This window comes from Convolutriloba macropyga, chromosome 1, assembly GCF_964194025.1.
Source record: "Convolutriloba macropyga chromosome 1, txConMacr16.3, whole genome shotgun sequence".
NCBI lineage: Eukaryota > Metazoa > Xenacoelomorpha > Acoela > Convolutidae > Convolutriloba > Convolutriloba macropyga.
Genome location: NC_134468.1, coordinates 76,636,163 through 76,652,556, shown reverse-complemented (window position 1 = coordinate 76,652,556; position 16,394 = coordinate 76,636,163). Strand labels below are relative to the sequence as shown.

The following is a 16,394-nucleotide window of genomic DNA, read 5'->3' as shown; positions in this document are numbered from 1 at the left end:
GTCAGTGCCAGATGGCACCACACATTGTTCCGTTTCTCCTTGATGTCTGCAACTTCCTTCTCATATACATCCTTCAGCACCTTGTGGTTCTTCTTCTCATCATTGGTTGCCCCATTGGCCAGTGGCGCAGGCTCATTGGGTTGCTCCTCTGTCCCCAGTAGTGATTTGTAGAGTCCCTTCGTCTGCATCATCGCCACAAATCTTGTGCTCCAGATTAGAAAGTCCTGTGCCTTTCCTGTGTAGGTCAGCAGCTTCACTGTCTGTTGATCCATTGAAGTTTGAGCAGGCAAAACAGTTGTGAAAAGAAAAGGTACTAAGCAGAAAAGGATTATGACTGTCAACAACAAATTAGTTTTGTTTTGGAAATTAATTTTATGACTTATAAAATTGCTGGGCCTATAACCTGTTGGGTTATGGACTTTCGCAAGCGGAATAAAAAGCGTTTTTAACTAAGTAAAAGAAATAATTTCTCAAAAAATGAGAGAATAACAAAATGATATTTTACAGAAGAATTTAGAGATTTACAGGAGAGATCTGATTATTAGATCAAGATAGTGATTTGAGTTTGGGGATGAAAAAGGACTCAAAAATCAGCTGTATATATACCCATTATCAGTGTGAAAAAGTCAAGATACAAAACTAATCTTAGCACCGTGATTTATACTGGGGGTCGCAAGGGTTACCCAATATGGCTTGCTTCTGCAAATCAGTCGCAAAGGGAACCATAAATGGAATGCATTTGCACTTTTCTACGAATTCATTCACACTTCCGGAGATATCATCATCATTTAATACATGCTGGGAAGATTTTACATCAATTAATCTAACTCTAATAATAGTTATCTAGATTCACCAATTTGAACCGAATATTGATTCTCAGCACCATTTCTTGACGATTCATTTATATAATTTCTTTGATTAAAATCATATTGCTTGTCTTTCTAATCTGGTAAGTCAAACTTTCTTTCTAATTCTCACTAAGTTTAAGACTATAGTTTGATCGATATTCTAACATTTCTGAAAATCATTTCAGCATCAGAAAAATGTATTTAGGATACCAACTATGTACTTTCATTTGTAATTTATCTAGGAGTAAGAGGTCGGGCGTGCGGGGTTAAGGACGGAATAACTGGAGGCAATGAATTAGTGGCGGCAGGCAGTTTTGATGAATCTAAGAAAAATTAAATGCACTCTCGGCTCGACGTGTTTATCCCCCTTTTGAGGACTTCGTCAGAGAGCACTTATTCGACAATTAAAACTAATTGATTTTCAGTTATACCGTTTCAATAACTAATAATAAAAACCTAAGAATCTGTCCGCCAATTGAGAACGTCCTTTGGCTCAAGCCACATCGCCGTTGCGACCAGAAACACTTTTTCCTAAACGTAAATTGTTCCATTTCAAACAGTACTTTAAAAATTTGATTTCCAAAGAAAGCATAAATCTGATTGATATAATCTGATTTAATTAGCAACTGAATTACTCTTTCAGTTGTTCTAGTTTGTGTCAATAGTGCAAATTGCATGCAGTTGGCAATTTCCACCCTTTGCTTCTAATTTTTAATTAAGGAAGAGACCACTGGCTGGGTCCTTCGTCGAAACCAAAAATTGATCAATTTTTCCAATTTTCAATACCTTTTTAAGTATTATGAATTAACTACTCAGGGCCACTCCTTGAAGTTGAAAACAGGGGTGAAGCAACGAAAGCGCGTAACTTGTGTTAAGTATTTTAATATCTTTTCGAAATGCAGAAATTTAACCTCCTTTTCCTGGACTTCGTTTGGAAAATGAGACATGATCAACGTTTAATTCACAATTCGATGAAGCGCCAAATCTTATTGAGTTTGCATTTGACTTAAGCATTGAGTCACTCAATTTACATATCCTAAGTTGTGAATGATTTCCTCTAATGCCATATTTTGGCGTCAATGATGAAGGTTGAAACACCTTTCAGGCGATTGACAATCTATTGCAACCAACGAGTTGTCGAAACATTTAAAGAAAATGCACTTTTCCTGTGAAGCCGTACCTCCCAGCATTTTTATTAGCCATGATTTTAGCCCAAACGCAGCATATCTTGGCTTATTGACCTCGATCTTTATGTATAGGTTACGTGACTGTAATGAATCCACTGAGAAAATCAGACCACGTTGCGATTTGAGAACCACGTTGCGATTTGATATATAAGCCAGAATTTCGAAGCCACTTTATCAGAGTTACGTAACCCTGCTTCAAACAAGCACCTGGCAAATTTTAAAATTTCGGAAGTTTAAAAACCTGGCATTGTATCTGGGGAAAATCTGGCATTCTAGAATCTGGCATGTTATATAGGAAAGTCTTGCACTGCAGAGATCTGGCATTTTAAAACTTCACACGAGTGTTTCAACGGTTTAAAGTTTTCTCTTCTGACAAAAAATAAAACGGAAAAATACGCATTTGAGGAACACTTTTGTTTGCATCGACCAGAAACTTTTGCAAACAGAGAAGAGACCGTTCAAATTAGCGAAACAACGATGCCTGCTCGTACTTTTTCTAGATTGGCATCAATCAATGCGTCGCAAAAGACACTTCTTGCAAAGTGAATTTACTTTAATATTGCACTGCAACTAACAGAACCAACTTTTACAAACAGTTCGACAAAGGATAAAAAACAAAACAACAAAATTGACCTAACTCTGTTTCATTCCTCGTGAAGTTTCTCATTTGCGAAGTAAAATATTACTACTTGCTCTTCAAAGACACGTCTGAAATGTTAGGCGTCGGTCCATTCATAGCACCATTAGCAACTTCCAAAGACATTTTATTTTCAGTCTTTGTCAAGTCGTTGATGTTGAGGGTCGTGTATGTACGCTTATTATGAGGCAGTTTTCCACAGTTGGCACAGAGTACATTTTCCTGGTCAATTACAAATCCCTTGCCGACCAAGCTGATGTTTCCACATGTTGAACAGCTGCAGTTGAAACACTCATTGTGCCAATTCCGACCTTCGAATGCAATGAATTTGGTCCCACCTCCATTGCCTGCAAAAATAAACAGTTATCAGAATATTAATTCTTGGACTTTACTACAGTATAAAAACCCCACAACCAACATAGCAAATGCGACATTATTGAAAAAAAAACAAGAAAAACAGTTTTTTTTTCAAGTGTCAATGACAAATTTAATTTACAATCACTTTTTTTTCTGAATGAACATTACAACACAAAAAACTTAAGGAGAAAATGTTTCCAAACGGTTATCGCGAGGTGCTGACAACTTTTTGTCATAGTGCATTCATCAATTCTCAAAAATCCCTTTAGTGAACTGTTTTTCGAGGAGGGAGCTTAATATTCATTTTTGTGTAAACGGAACAGAATCACAATTTATCTATCACATTTATATTTATGAGAAGTTTCTTCATAGGAAACATCGAAACCCTTGCATATCACTCGTATTTCTCCCAGACAATGACAAAACTAATCTAATGTTCCCAGACAAACAAATTCATCTTGTGTTACATTTCCAGAATTCCGATCTCATCTAAAAGAAGTATCAACTAATCAAACAAAATTCGGATCACTGATTGCGAGAAATTAAAAACTAAATAAATTCAAATTACTCGTAACCAAAGAAGACAACTAAAAGAACCAATGCAAAATAAATTTCACGCAGGCGTCGAAGTATCAAACTAGGTCAATGAAAACCTAGAGAGGACGAAAAGCCAGTAACTTATAGGACAGTAGCTTAAAAAATTCAACGAGGAGAAAACAGACCTAAAAATGTCGGAAAATAGCCGCCGTTGACCCAATTGACGTACATTGGGTTTGAAACAGAAAAAGAAAAAAATGAAGATAGAAATAGACAAAATTTTTCGAAGTGTCGAAATTTTCTTATTTGGTGCGCAAATTCTGCATATTCGGTTAGATTCTAAAACTACACTTAATTGAGCTTCTAAACTCAGCTCTATTAAGCATAATACTAATTCCATTTAGCAATCGATTTAATCAACTTTGATAACCTAATGCACTATGACTTAATGACCGGGCTTTATATGTTTATCCCGTTTCTTTTGGTTCTGCTCTCTTGACTTTGACCGTATTCACTACATTGCGTAACTAACTGAGGGAAAGAATTTAAAATCCATTCAGTTGAAGCAGTGATTGAAATAAGTCAGAAATTGTGACTTACGTAAAACGAAAAACGTGATTAAAAGGTAACGCGAATTTTAAAAAAAACATAGCCGGAAGAATTTTGGAAACGACTCGAAGAAAACAAAGAAACAATCCAGAAAACTAGTACGTACCTAAAGTACTCACGAGAAAAAACTTTGAAGTAAAAGAAATTAAAATAAAAAACTAGAAAAGAGTAACTATTTTTTAATATTACACGGTCACATAAGTCAACGAAAAAATCAGTTAGTCAAATAAGAGTATTAGAGTGGCCGCAAAACAACAGTGAAGTCATAATAGACTAAAAACGAGTCTAAGTTTATAGAAAACACGAAAAAATGCCAAAAAATTAAGACAACACCTTTGAAAATTTCTGTCCATTTTTGTCATATTTCTCAACAAAAAACATTTAAAAAAAATGACTAAATTCGCTTAAAACTCGGCAAAATAGCTGAAAAACATACAAATTGTCATAAATTTCATATTAATTACCAGGAACCTTCAAGCAACTATCGAACAACCTTAAAAATAATATGATATCATAATCAAAGTTCTAAACCAAAAACAAAATTGAAGAAAAAACTGTTTGAAAAAGCCGCACGTGAACAAAAAATTTCGCTCGCTTAAGGAAATTTTTTCAGACGTCAACTTCTCGCTCTCTCGAAAACAGTGGTATGAACCAAAACGACTCTTTTTTTCCTCCACTCTTCAATTTTGTTCAGCGCCCAATTTCTCAGGCGTTCCATTTCCTGCTTCAAAATTCACTCCAATAGAATGGATTAAATTTTTTTAAAAGGACTTCAATACTCCTCTTCGAGTCGTAAAAAGAGCGCCTAAATAATAGCCGTTGAGAGGCGGACGGCGACTATTAATAAAACCCTGAGAATGAAAGCGCAGACTAACGTCAACAAATACATACTCCTAGAAGAAACCTTTGAAATCGGTACAATTCACCCTAATGCATAGCAAAATTGAAATGGTAATTTTTTTTTGTACTTGATAACTGACCAATGATTGGTTTAGTGCACTGTGTGCATCTTTTGGCGAATAGCTCTGCGTGGCAGGCACTACAGTAGGGCTTGTCCTCTTTGGAGACAAATTTGAGTCCGTTAAGCTTCTTGGCACAGTGGCTGCATTTGAAACAGTCCCGATGGTATGGCTCATTCTTGTATAACACACCACCCTTCATTACAGCCTGCAACATTTTGTAAATCTACCAATCAATCCATCAGCGATTATCAGACACTAATGCACTGCCAATTTTTGATCACATCTTTATTATTTTCCGTTGAAGCCGCTCAACTACTTTGTGGGTTCATTTTAGGCTCCAAAGCCCACATATCATAATTATCAAACAACATCACAACATCGCTCTATGATAACTCCATAATTGGCGACAGCATAACGTACTTAAGGTAGGAACAGAAAAATCCAATCTCGCCATCATAACTTAATTCCGCTCTTGGTTCAGAAAAGTTACATCCCAAAGGTACAACCAGATCATTAGTTCAACTTGGGTAACGATGCACAATAATTCCAATAAGAAAGACATACTTCAGATAATTGTGAAGGTAATGTTTTCTTACAATTTTTGTTGAGGAATCAAACTCGAATCGGTTAGTTCTTGATATATTTTACTATTATGCAAACGTTACCTTTTCGAAGCCAAAGGTTATGAATGAGTAAATTGTAAAAACCAATTCGGGGTATAAAAAATTCAGAGTTGCACAAAATATTCTGTTCTGGGGCAGTGTTTATTTTCAAACTAATCATGTTCATTTTTGAAATAGATGCAATTAGGCACTATATAGGTCTACCTTTGAGCAGTGGGTGCATTTGGGTGCGAATAGGTTGTTGAAGCACTGGACACAGTAGGGCTGGTTGCCTCTGGGGAGGAAGGAGCTGCAGCCAATCACAGTTGAGCAGTTGGTGCATTTGAAACAGTCCTCGTGCCACTGCTGCCCATTCCACTCTAATTTCTTCATTCCTGCAACACATACACACACTCTCTCTCAGACAATACATTGACGACAGCGTGGAAATCATATCAAAAGTGCTGGGAAAGAAAGACTAAAAAGACGGATTAAAAGCTTCCGAGTGATCTAATAATTATCAAGCCACCTCCAACAATTTTCCAGCGATTATTTCAAGATGATCTCATTTCCTTAACTCCCGGGTTGACCAAAATTGCTAACCATAAAACGGACCATATATGGTCCATAACGGTCCATGCAAAATCTCGTTTTATGAGCTTGCTATGGTTACTAAGGTACCATATATGGTTCCTTTTATGGATACTAAGTTTTCCAAGGAGAGATTTAATTTTGCTCCCATGTCAATATATGAATGAAACAGTGGGCCCTGCCTTATATGACTTCCTTAAGGTTGTATACATTACAGCAGCATGAATTGTTCGGAAACTTTTTAAATAGCTATAATTTTGAAAAGGTTTGCTCGTCCACGTTCTTTTCTTCTGATTGAGTATTTCAGGATCTAGAATTAGAAAAGTCCCTTGGCTCATAGTTGAGATTAATGCTGATGCAAGCTTTGGGCGTAAAATTGACCGTACCACTAAAATATCAACAAAATAATTTAATAACGAAGTTGGGACAGAAACGCAGAGGAAGAATATGATATTTACCAGCTTTGAATGGTTTTCCACAAGCCTCACACTTGAGGCCGAACAGGTTGTCGTAGCAACAGTCACAGTAGAGCCTCTCTTCGTGACATCCAAACAGTTTTTCAACTAGTGGTTCCTTACAGTGCTCACAGAGGAAACAGCGCTCATGCCAGTGTCTGTCCAAATAGGCCAAATCCTACAGAAAATAAAAAGAATAAGCTACTTGTTCAGATAGTCTTCTTTGCTTACTTTCTTATTCAGCGCAGTAGCTACAGTTAAATACATGAGAAAGAATGCTTTAAAATGAGAACAAATAGCATTTTAGGCAGTAAGGACCGATTTTCCTGTCAGTTTTTCGAAATCAAAAAATTTCAATTCACTTTTCCTCTCATTTATAGTTCAAATTTTCCAATTTTCCTGTCATGGTTGTATAAAATTAATTCCGCTATTACTTGAGGTTGACAAAACATCTAACTCTTCCTCGTCGTCATTTTCATGTCTCCATATATTCTTCCAGAGAATAAATACCATAAATAAAAATACAAAACGCCAAGCGGAAAATCGAAATTTTAAATAACTGACCTAAAGCTTGGCAAACTGGGCTACTAAAATATTAAAAAAGAGCCTCGTGGCAAACTCGGCTACTAAAATATAGAAAAGAGCCTCAATGAGCTGACTTTGGAGTCTGTTCTGATCTTGTTTGAGCAGCTGTGGCAAGTGTTTGAGTATCTCTCCTCATAGCAGGGAACACAGAAGTAGTCGTGATCCTTCTGAATGTACCTGTCGCCTGCCAACTGTCTCTTGCACGTCTCACACTTAAACTGCTGTTGCTTCTCATTCTCCTTCTCAACCCCACTACCACCCCCACCAATACAAACAGACATGGTGTAGTATTGTAACTTCAATCTCTGCTCACAACTTGTGCTTCAGATTTTCCAACTTATCTTAAATAAAAAAACATTTTAAAAAAAAAACAAAAATGAGATTTGAAAATAGATAACAGACAAGTAGTTCAATATAAACTTAAAATTCGTAGTATCTAGTGCTTTTCGACTTATCTCTGATCATAAAATTAGAATATTATGCAAAACAATGATAGTTCGAAATGACACACAGACACATAAAACTCATCAAATAGTCGTAAGTGAATCATTGCAGGGCAGTTTTAAATATGAGCTGAGCGCAAATTTTCCCAATGTTATAGCACAAGTTGGACAATTCGTCATTTCGGAAGCAATGTCATAACTTTCCTTCAACATAATGGAAATAGACATCTGACTAACACTTAGCAGACTAGAACCGAAAACAGCCGACATATCTTCATTATACATAAAAGAGAGAGAGAGAGAGTTAATTTATCCCGGCCCATAAATTAAATGTACAAAGAAGGATAATCAAAACACGACATAGATCACAATCAAACATCGAAAAATAAAAGCATTTGATATATCCAACAAACAAATTGAAAATTTATTCAAGATTATTTTAGGCTGGGAAAGGACGCGCAACGAGGTCCTTAGACCTTCTTTCCAGTGTGCCCTGTAATACAAACGTAAGAGTGGATAAACTTAATTTTTTTTTTCAATTTAATATTCTTGCCATTTTATAAATGATTTCTTTTTTAGCAACCTTTTAACTGCTCGAACTTATTGCTCCACCAGAGCCCGAAGATAAGTACTTTAACTGCATCGAATTGAAACTTGTTTACAGCAGAGAGCAACGTACGAAGTTAAAATTGTTGTGTTTTGTCAAATGTTCCTATGAAGGAGGAAAAAGTGACAAAAACTGTCTTTAGAAATTGAAAAAAGTGATTTTTGACAGCAGAAATCGAGTCGCGGTGCCTTCTACGAAGGCACCGCACAAAATTTTGCGTATATTTTTCAACTATTTTCAAAGAATTTCCAGGAGTTGCAGGGATGTGACAAATTATCCAAAAAACACATTTCGAACGACATCATAATTCCCTTGTAATTGTAAAAAAAAAATTTTAATAACAAAGCAACAGGTATATAGTGATCGCTTAATTTTATAGTTGGAAAATAATCTTTGTCAGCTCTGTATTGCCAAGAATATAATTGTCTTTTATTCTATGAACAAGGTTGTTGAATATATCTTTATTCATCATGCATAGTTGCGGTACGATATTATTTTGGCGAAGTATATTGAATAGCTTTGCGCCACGATATTTCAGCGAAACCCTTTGAAACTTATTTTTAGCAGCCGGCATAGCCATAACTCCAGTTGAAGATCTCCTAGTTAAATACGCATCTTGATTTTTAAAAGTGAAGATATTATTGAGATACGATTCTGAATGAAGTGATAGCACTGATCGAAGTACAAACTTTAAGAGCTCATAAACGTACAGCTCATGCACGGTAAGTACACCGTGTTTCAACAAAAGAGGAGATATGCTATCCTTAAACCGTTTGAAGAAAATTAGTCGGAAAATTTTCCTTTGTAATTTTTCGATATCGCAAAGATTTGAAAAACTTGTGCAGCCATATATCAAGACTCCATACTGAATAAGTGGCTTGACATTAGCCTCATAATAACGTATTAAAGTACTTCGTGGTACATAATGTCTCAACTTTGAAATGATACCACTCTGCTTCGTTAGTTTAACCACCACTGTATTAATATGATCTCTGAACTGCAGCTTATAATGAATATATAATCCTAGATAGCGACAACAATTATCAATTTTAATAGTAGAATCATTTATGGATATACCAATGTTTGAGATAGAACTAGAACTAGAGGCACCTGTAATCGAGAAATTTACTTGTGATGTTTTTTTAAGGTTTAGTGTCAGCTTATTAACGCGTAACCATCGAGATAACGATTCTAAGTCATCTTTTAATTCCGAAATTGAACATTCAAGGGCGCTTACGTTCGTATCGTCGGCAAATTGGTAAACGTCTGCTTTTTTACAAGCTTCCGAGAGGTCGTTCACGTATATGAGAAACAGGAGCGGTCCTAATACTGAACCTTGCGGGACGCCATAACTTAATTCACGCCAATCCGATGAAAAACCATTACAAACGGTACGTTGCGAGCGACCGGTTACAAAACTAAGAATCCAATTTCTAGCATTGCCACATATTCCGTAACGAGTCAATTTCTTCCCTAAGATGCCGTGATCAATAGTGTCGAAAGCTTTCTTTAGGTCCAGAAAAACTGTACTGGTAACTGTTCTTGATTTATAATTCTCTCGCAACCGCTCAGTGAGTTCTGCAATCGCATCAATCGTTGAATGCTTTTTCCTAAATCCAAATTGTTTTGAATAGAGAAGCTGGAAATGTTCTAGGTACTGATAGATGCGATTGTACATTATCGTTTCAAAAATTTTACTAAATACAATGAGCAATGATATGGGTCGATAATTATTAATATCTGCTTTACTATCCCCTTTATACAGCGGAATTACTTGTGCTCGTTTTAGGTCTTCCGGAAAAATACCTGTTAAAATTGATTTTAACCTTTGAAGTCAATTGGTTGAAGTTTACGAGTTAAAATCTTCGACAATATTGCAAATCAGGGTTTCAGATTCATTCACTCAACTTTTAATCAATTTGTGTTGACATTTCGATACAGAGGTAAGGTTCTAGAAACTGATACCAAAAGAAAAAAACCTGAAAACGGTCGACAAAAATACTTGGTGAAAAAATGAAAGAAAAAAATTGATTCAGAATTGATTGAGAATTGAATTCTGAGTATTCATTAGTTGCAACATCAATTCAAGCTTGCTGAGCACAATTGTTCAAAAAAGTTCAAAACAACACAAAATTATCCCACATTGTCACCAGTTAGTCTATTTCATTCCCTACTACTTCAGCTAAAACTCGTGTAGTCAGAATTGACCAACAAAATATACGAAGACAAAGTAACGCCGAAGCACTTTTCGAACAAAAACAAAAATAAAAACATCGAAGTAGGTACAGAAATGTGAACCAATTCATCGAAACCAGAAAAAAACAGTTCCAAACAAAAGGTTTGTTTTGGAACTGGCACGTGTTTGTTTTTCATGACAAGATGTGCTTTGCGGTTTCAGTGTTTTCAAAATTGTCGCCAATAAAAATTTTACAGTGCGAAAAGCCAAATACAACGTGGTTATAACTAGCTAAAGTAAATCCCAATGTCAAAGTAAATTATGATAAATAAATGGAAAGAAAATTTACATCCATTAGCAGTCAGATACAAATAAAGCAGTTTTTATAAAAATGTGAACAGCAATGAAACTATTCAATATCCAAAATTTGAGTGTTAAGAAAACTGAACGCAGATGGGTAAACATTTGGTCAAGAGGCTCTGATAGAAGTTGAGAACATGTTCAGAAACACTAAATGATATTGTTTCGAATAAACATAAACAATGGGTTTTTCTTTTCTCGGAATCTAAAATTTTTAAGTCTGCACACGTGCATGCATGTACAGTGCACTGAACTCACGAGCATAAAAAACCTAGCTAAGATTAACTGTAAGAGTAGAAAAGAGCATCAAAGGGGCTTTCAAAGCCGAATACTAACATACTTTATTCGAGTGCATTATGGCAATAGAAAGTAGTGGAAATCAATGCAGAGGCATTATAGAGAATGAGATTAAGAGATTTGCTCTTTTAGAATCAAAGCACAGAAGCTGACATCACCAGATTAACTCCAGGCGCCAGCAGTCACCCGAACCCCCACCCCAGCCGAGCCACAGAAGAATCGAAAAGCTTGAAAGGATCAATGTCTGAACCACTCTTATTTGTTTGTGACAATCAAAAACATACTAATTATTGAATGCTCTCCATAAAAAATCCTAGACTGCGTGGTATAAGATGACAAAAAAGGATGGATAAAATTGTGACTACTATTTAAAAAAAGTAATGTGAGTTAGCAAAAATGAAAACTTAAGACAGCAAAAATTATTCTTCTGGTAAGTTTAAACAGTATTTACGAAAATTGCACTTTTGTAATACCTTTTAAATTAAACAATATATTAATTTTAAAAAATGTGAATGTTTTTTATTGAAACAATCGTAGTAAATTACTGATTATTGATCAAAACGTCAAATGAGCACTTCTATTATGTCGAAAATCTACATGAAACAAAAACTTCATCAATCCTTGTAATAAATTAAATAAAACCTCACGAGATCCCTTATTCATCAATTCTACGGAAGCTAAACGGAAGCTGAAACGAGTCAAAATATCTAACAGTTAATAAATAATTGGAAAATTGTCGGACAGCACTCGATAAAACGACAAAAACTAACATACATGGAAATTCGCTCATTTCTCATTTAGGGTAAAAATAATTATCAACTAATACCAAGATAAAAATTGGCTCCAAAAAATCAAAATTATCTCAAAAAAATAGCTGGAAAATTTCTGGAAAATAGCTGCCGTTGACCCACCTGAAACATATCGCGACAGAAACAGAAAACGAAAACATAGCAAGACCAGTCCTGATTAACAATTCAAAGAATTGAAGCAACTGAAGCCAACAATATCAACCTCCGATTAAAACAACAAAACAATTACCAAAACCTCCACGAAAGTAAAAAAAACTACAAAAAAAGGAAAAAAACAAATTTATGTCATTTCTTTCAGAATGTCATCTCCTTTAGGTTGTTATTCCCAACAACGTCAGCCTCAAAAAACGTTCAGACAATAGCAGTTTAGAGGGCAGATATAAGCTTTAGAGAAAACCACTGCAAACAAAGCAGCACTGAAAACAACCATGCAGCGAAACTAGCAGCAAATACAGGCAAGCATGAAAACCTCAAAAACCAATTGTCAAAAACAACCAAAAACCAATGGCATTGAAGGCAAAAAAATTATTAGCCAAGAAAATAAGCATTAAAAAACCCAATTATGCCTAATTGGAGATCAAATAAGACCTATGATTAATGAGACCAACCGACAGGACATCAAGAAACAATTACGAGAACGGTCTGATGCAAAAACCTCGAATATTAATTGAAAACCAGTCGTGTCAAAGTCGTTAAAACCCACAGCTTTGAAAATGAAAAACTATAAACTCAAATATGCCTACTGAGAAACCCAATGCGAGCAGGTGAAAGCAGGTGACGTCAAAGTAGTTAGAACCGTTTAATTTGAAAACATGATTAACTCCTTTTAAAAATTGGACGCGTAAGGAATCCACTTACAGCTGTCTATAATGAGACCAAGTGAGAACAAAAAATAGCTCCAACAAACATTTAAACAAGCTTCAATGAAGCCATTTATAGCTATCAATAATGATAAATAAAAAACAATAGAAAAGCGGCTACAACCGGCAAAAGAGAAAAAAACATCTTTTTTTATTTCAAGAAGACAAATATTGTCAGTCTTCTAAGTTGTTTGCCTTTTCAGGTGTTTAAACAAGTAACACTTTCGTACAGAACATGCAAAAAAAACAGCAAAATCTGAACTCATATTGCCACACGTAAAGAAAATTGCACTCAACAACCGAACACCTGTTTAAATACCATTCTCTCACTTCACTTTAAAATCACTTTGAAAAAAACCACGCCATTTAGCAATTGAAATTTCACTCGTCTTAATGCTCCAATTTAAAGGAAATCACAATTCCAATTTGACTTCTCATTGACAAGGAAGGGTAAAACAAAAGTGCGAACAACTCTTTAAAGAGAGCACAAGCAATAAAATTCAAAATCAGATAATGACAGATATTATACCCATATGTCAAAAAAATGATCTGATGTCAATCTGATTCTAAAAAATATGCTTCAATTCAACAGATAAACTGAAGGCTGTTGCGCAAAAAACTGATTTTTAAATCCGGCCAGTAATCGCTCTAAAGACATCGAAAAAAAATGCACTACAACTTAATGGCCGGGATTTATGGATTTATCCCGAGTAATTTGATTTTTCTCTTTGGATTTTCACCGCAATCACTGCCTTGCCTAATCCAATGACTGAAAGAAATTAAAAGTCATTCAGTTTAACAGTGAGTGAGGTCAGTCGGCAACCAAACAAGAAAATCTCGACTTAGGTAAAACAAAAAGGTAACAGTAAAGTAAAGCGAATTTATAGACAAGAAGGGACAAGTCCCGAACAACAATTGAAAGAATTGAATTAACTAATGAACCAAGCATCACCATCTTTCATAGCCACATCAAGCATTGATTATCAACAAAACATGTGCCTAGATGCACAAAAACGAACAAAAAGTTAAATCGAAAACAGTTCCAAAAACTCTTTGTTAGGTTGCATGCACCAATCTTGCAGATATCAGCAAGAAACTTATAAAAAGTGCTCAAAAGTAAACTAAAAATTGGAAAAAATCTTTCTTTTGAATTAACCAAGCATCAACATCAAGCTTTGATAATCAACACAACATGTGCCTAGATGCACAAAAACGAACAAAACTCTAAAATAGAAAACAGTTCAAAAACTCTTTGTTAGGTTGCATGCACCAATCTTGCAGATATCAACAAGAAATCTGAACTCTTATTGCCACACGTGAAAAAAATTGCACTCAACAACTGAAAACCTGTACAAATACCATTCTCTCACTTCACTTTAAAATCACTTTGAAAAAAACCACGCCATTTAGGAATTGAAACTTCACTCGTCTTAATGCTCCAAGTTAAAAGGAAGGGTAAAACAAAAGTGTGAACAGATCTTTAAAGACAGCACAAGCAGTACAATTCAAATTCAGATAATGACATATATTATACCTATATGTCAAAAAGTGTTCTAATGTCAATCTGATTCTAAAATTTATACTTCAATTCAACAGATAAACTGAAGGCTGTTGAGAAAAAAACTTTGAAATCCGGCCAGTAATCGCCTTAATCAATTTTGAAAACATAATGCACTACAACTTAATGTCCGGGCTTTATGGATTGATCCCGAGTACTTTGATTTTGGTCTTTGGACTTTCACCACATTCACTGCCTTGCCTAATCCAATGACTGAAAGAATTTAAAATTCACTCAGTTTAACAGTGTGTCAGGTCAGTCGGCAACCAATTAAGAAAACCTCGACTTAGGTAAAACAAAAAAGTAATCGTAAAGTAAAGCGAACTTATAGACAAAAAGGGACAAGTCCCGAACAACAAATCAAAAAATTGAATTAAATAATTAACCAAACATCACAATTTTTATAGCAACTTCAAGCTTTGATAGTCAACATAACATGCGCCTAGATGCACAAAAACGAAAAAAAAAATTAAAACAGAAAACAGTTCAAAAAAATTTGTTAGGTTGCATGCACCAACCATGTAGATATCAGCGAGAAACTAGTAAAAAGTGCTCAGAAGTAAATTGAAAATTGGAAAAAATATTTCTTTTGTATTATCGAAGCAATGAAAAGCAATAATTCTATCTTAAAGCCTTGCCTAATCCAATGACTGAAAGAAATTAAAAGTCATTCAGTTTAACAGTGAGTGAGGTCAGTCGGCAACCAAACAAGAAAATCTCGACTTAGGTAAAACAAAAAGGTAACAGTAAAGTAAAGCGAATTTATAGACAAGAAGGGACAAGTCCCGAACAACAATTGAAAGAATTGAATTAACTAATGAACCAAATATCACTATTTTCATAGCAACATCAAGCTTTAATAGTCAACAAAACATGCGCCTAGATGCACAAAAAAACGAAAAAAAGTTCAAAACCGAAAACAGTTCAAAAACTTTGTTAGGTTCCATGCACCAATCTTGCAGATATCAACAAAAAACAAGTAAAGTGCTCAAAAGTATATTGAAAAATTGAAAATTGGAAAAAATCTTTTTTTTGAAAATAAGTATTATCGAAGCAATGAAAAGCAATAATTCCATCCTAAAGCCCTTAATAATTGAGCAAAGCTGACAACTGAAAAGAAAAAAATATAAATTAAACTAGATTAGGCCGCTGAGAACTGCTATAATTGAGATTAAACGACAAGAACACAAAAGCAGCAAAAGCGGGTAAAAATACAGAAATATATTCAACTTTGTTGATTAAAAAATGACATTAAAAAACAACTCGCTATAAACTCAAAATAGCAATCAGAATATCTTTCGCTTCATAAGAAACTCCTAAGATCTCTCTTTAATGAGGGTACCACCAAACTAAAGAAAACACTGGCAAACCTCGAAACAAACCACACCATTTTGCCTCGAAACAAACCACACCTCGAAACAAACCACACCAATGGAAATAATGCCAATGGCATATGAAAAATTAACAAAAACGATCAAAAAGTTTAAAACCGAAAACAGTTCAAGAACTTTGCTAGGTTGCATGCACCAATCTTGCAGATATCAGCGAGAAACTAGAAAAAAGTGCTCAAAAGGAAATTGAAAATTGGAAAAAAATTTTTCTTTTTGAAAATAAGTATTATCGAAGCAATGAAAAGCAATAAATTTATCTTAATGCCCTTAATAACTGAGCAAAGCTGTAAACTGAAAAGAAAAAAAAAATAAATTAAACCAGACTAGGCCATTGAGAACTGCTATTATTGAGATTAAACGACAAGAAAACAAAAGCAGCAAAAGCGGGTAAAAATGAAGAAATATATTCGACTTTGTAGATAACAAAAGAAATTTCAAAACAACCCGCTATAAACTCAAACTAGCAATCAAATATCTTTTGCTTCATAAGAGAGGGGAAGGGCAAAAAAGTGAGCACAGATCT

General features: G+C 34.8%; 1 protein-coding gene across 5 annotated transcripts in view; it reads right to left on the bottom strand.

The window, feature by feature from the left end:
* Positions 1-2,567: 2,567 nt before the first annotated feature.
* LOC142342826 (four and a half LIM domains protein 2-like) overlaps positions 2,568-16,394 on the bottom strand; it is a 74,965-nt gene continuing 61,138 nt past the window's right edge. For all 5 annotated transcript variants that reach the window (XM_075394465.1, XM_075394436.1, XM_075394445.1 and 2 more), the window contains 5 exons: positions 7,445-7,711; positions 6,789-6,963; positions 5,965-6,134; positions 5,156-5,342; positions 2,568-3,019 (listed from right to left, as the gene is read on the bottom strand). In XM_075394465.1, coding sequence (XP_075250580.1) covers positions 2,721-3,019; positions 5,156-5,342; positions 5,965-6,134; positions 6,789-6,963; positions 7,445-7,651 — 1,038 coding nt within the window. In that variant the 5' untranslated portion in view covers positions 7,652-7,711 and the 3' untranslated portion in view covers positions 2,568-2,720. The remainder of the gene's footprint in view (positions 3,020-5,155; positions 5,343-5,964; positions 6,135-6,788; positions 6,964-7,444; positions 7,712-16,394) is intronic.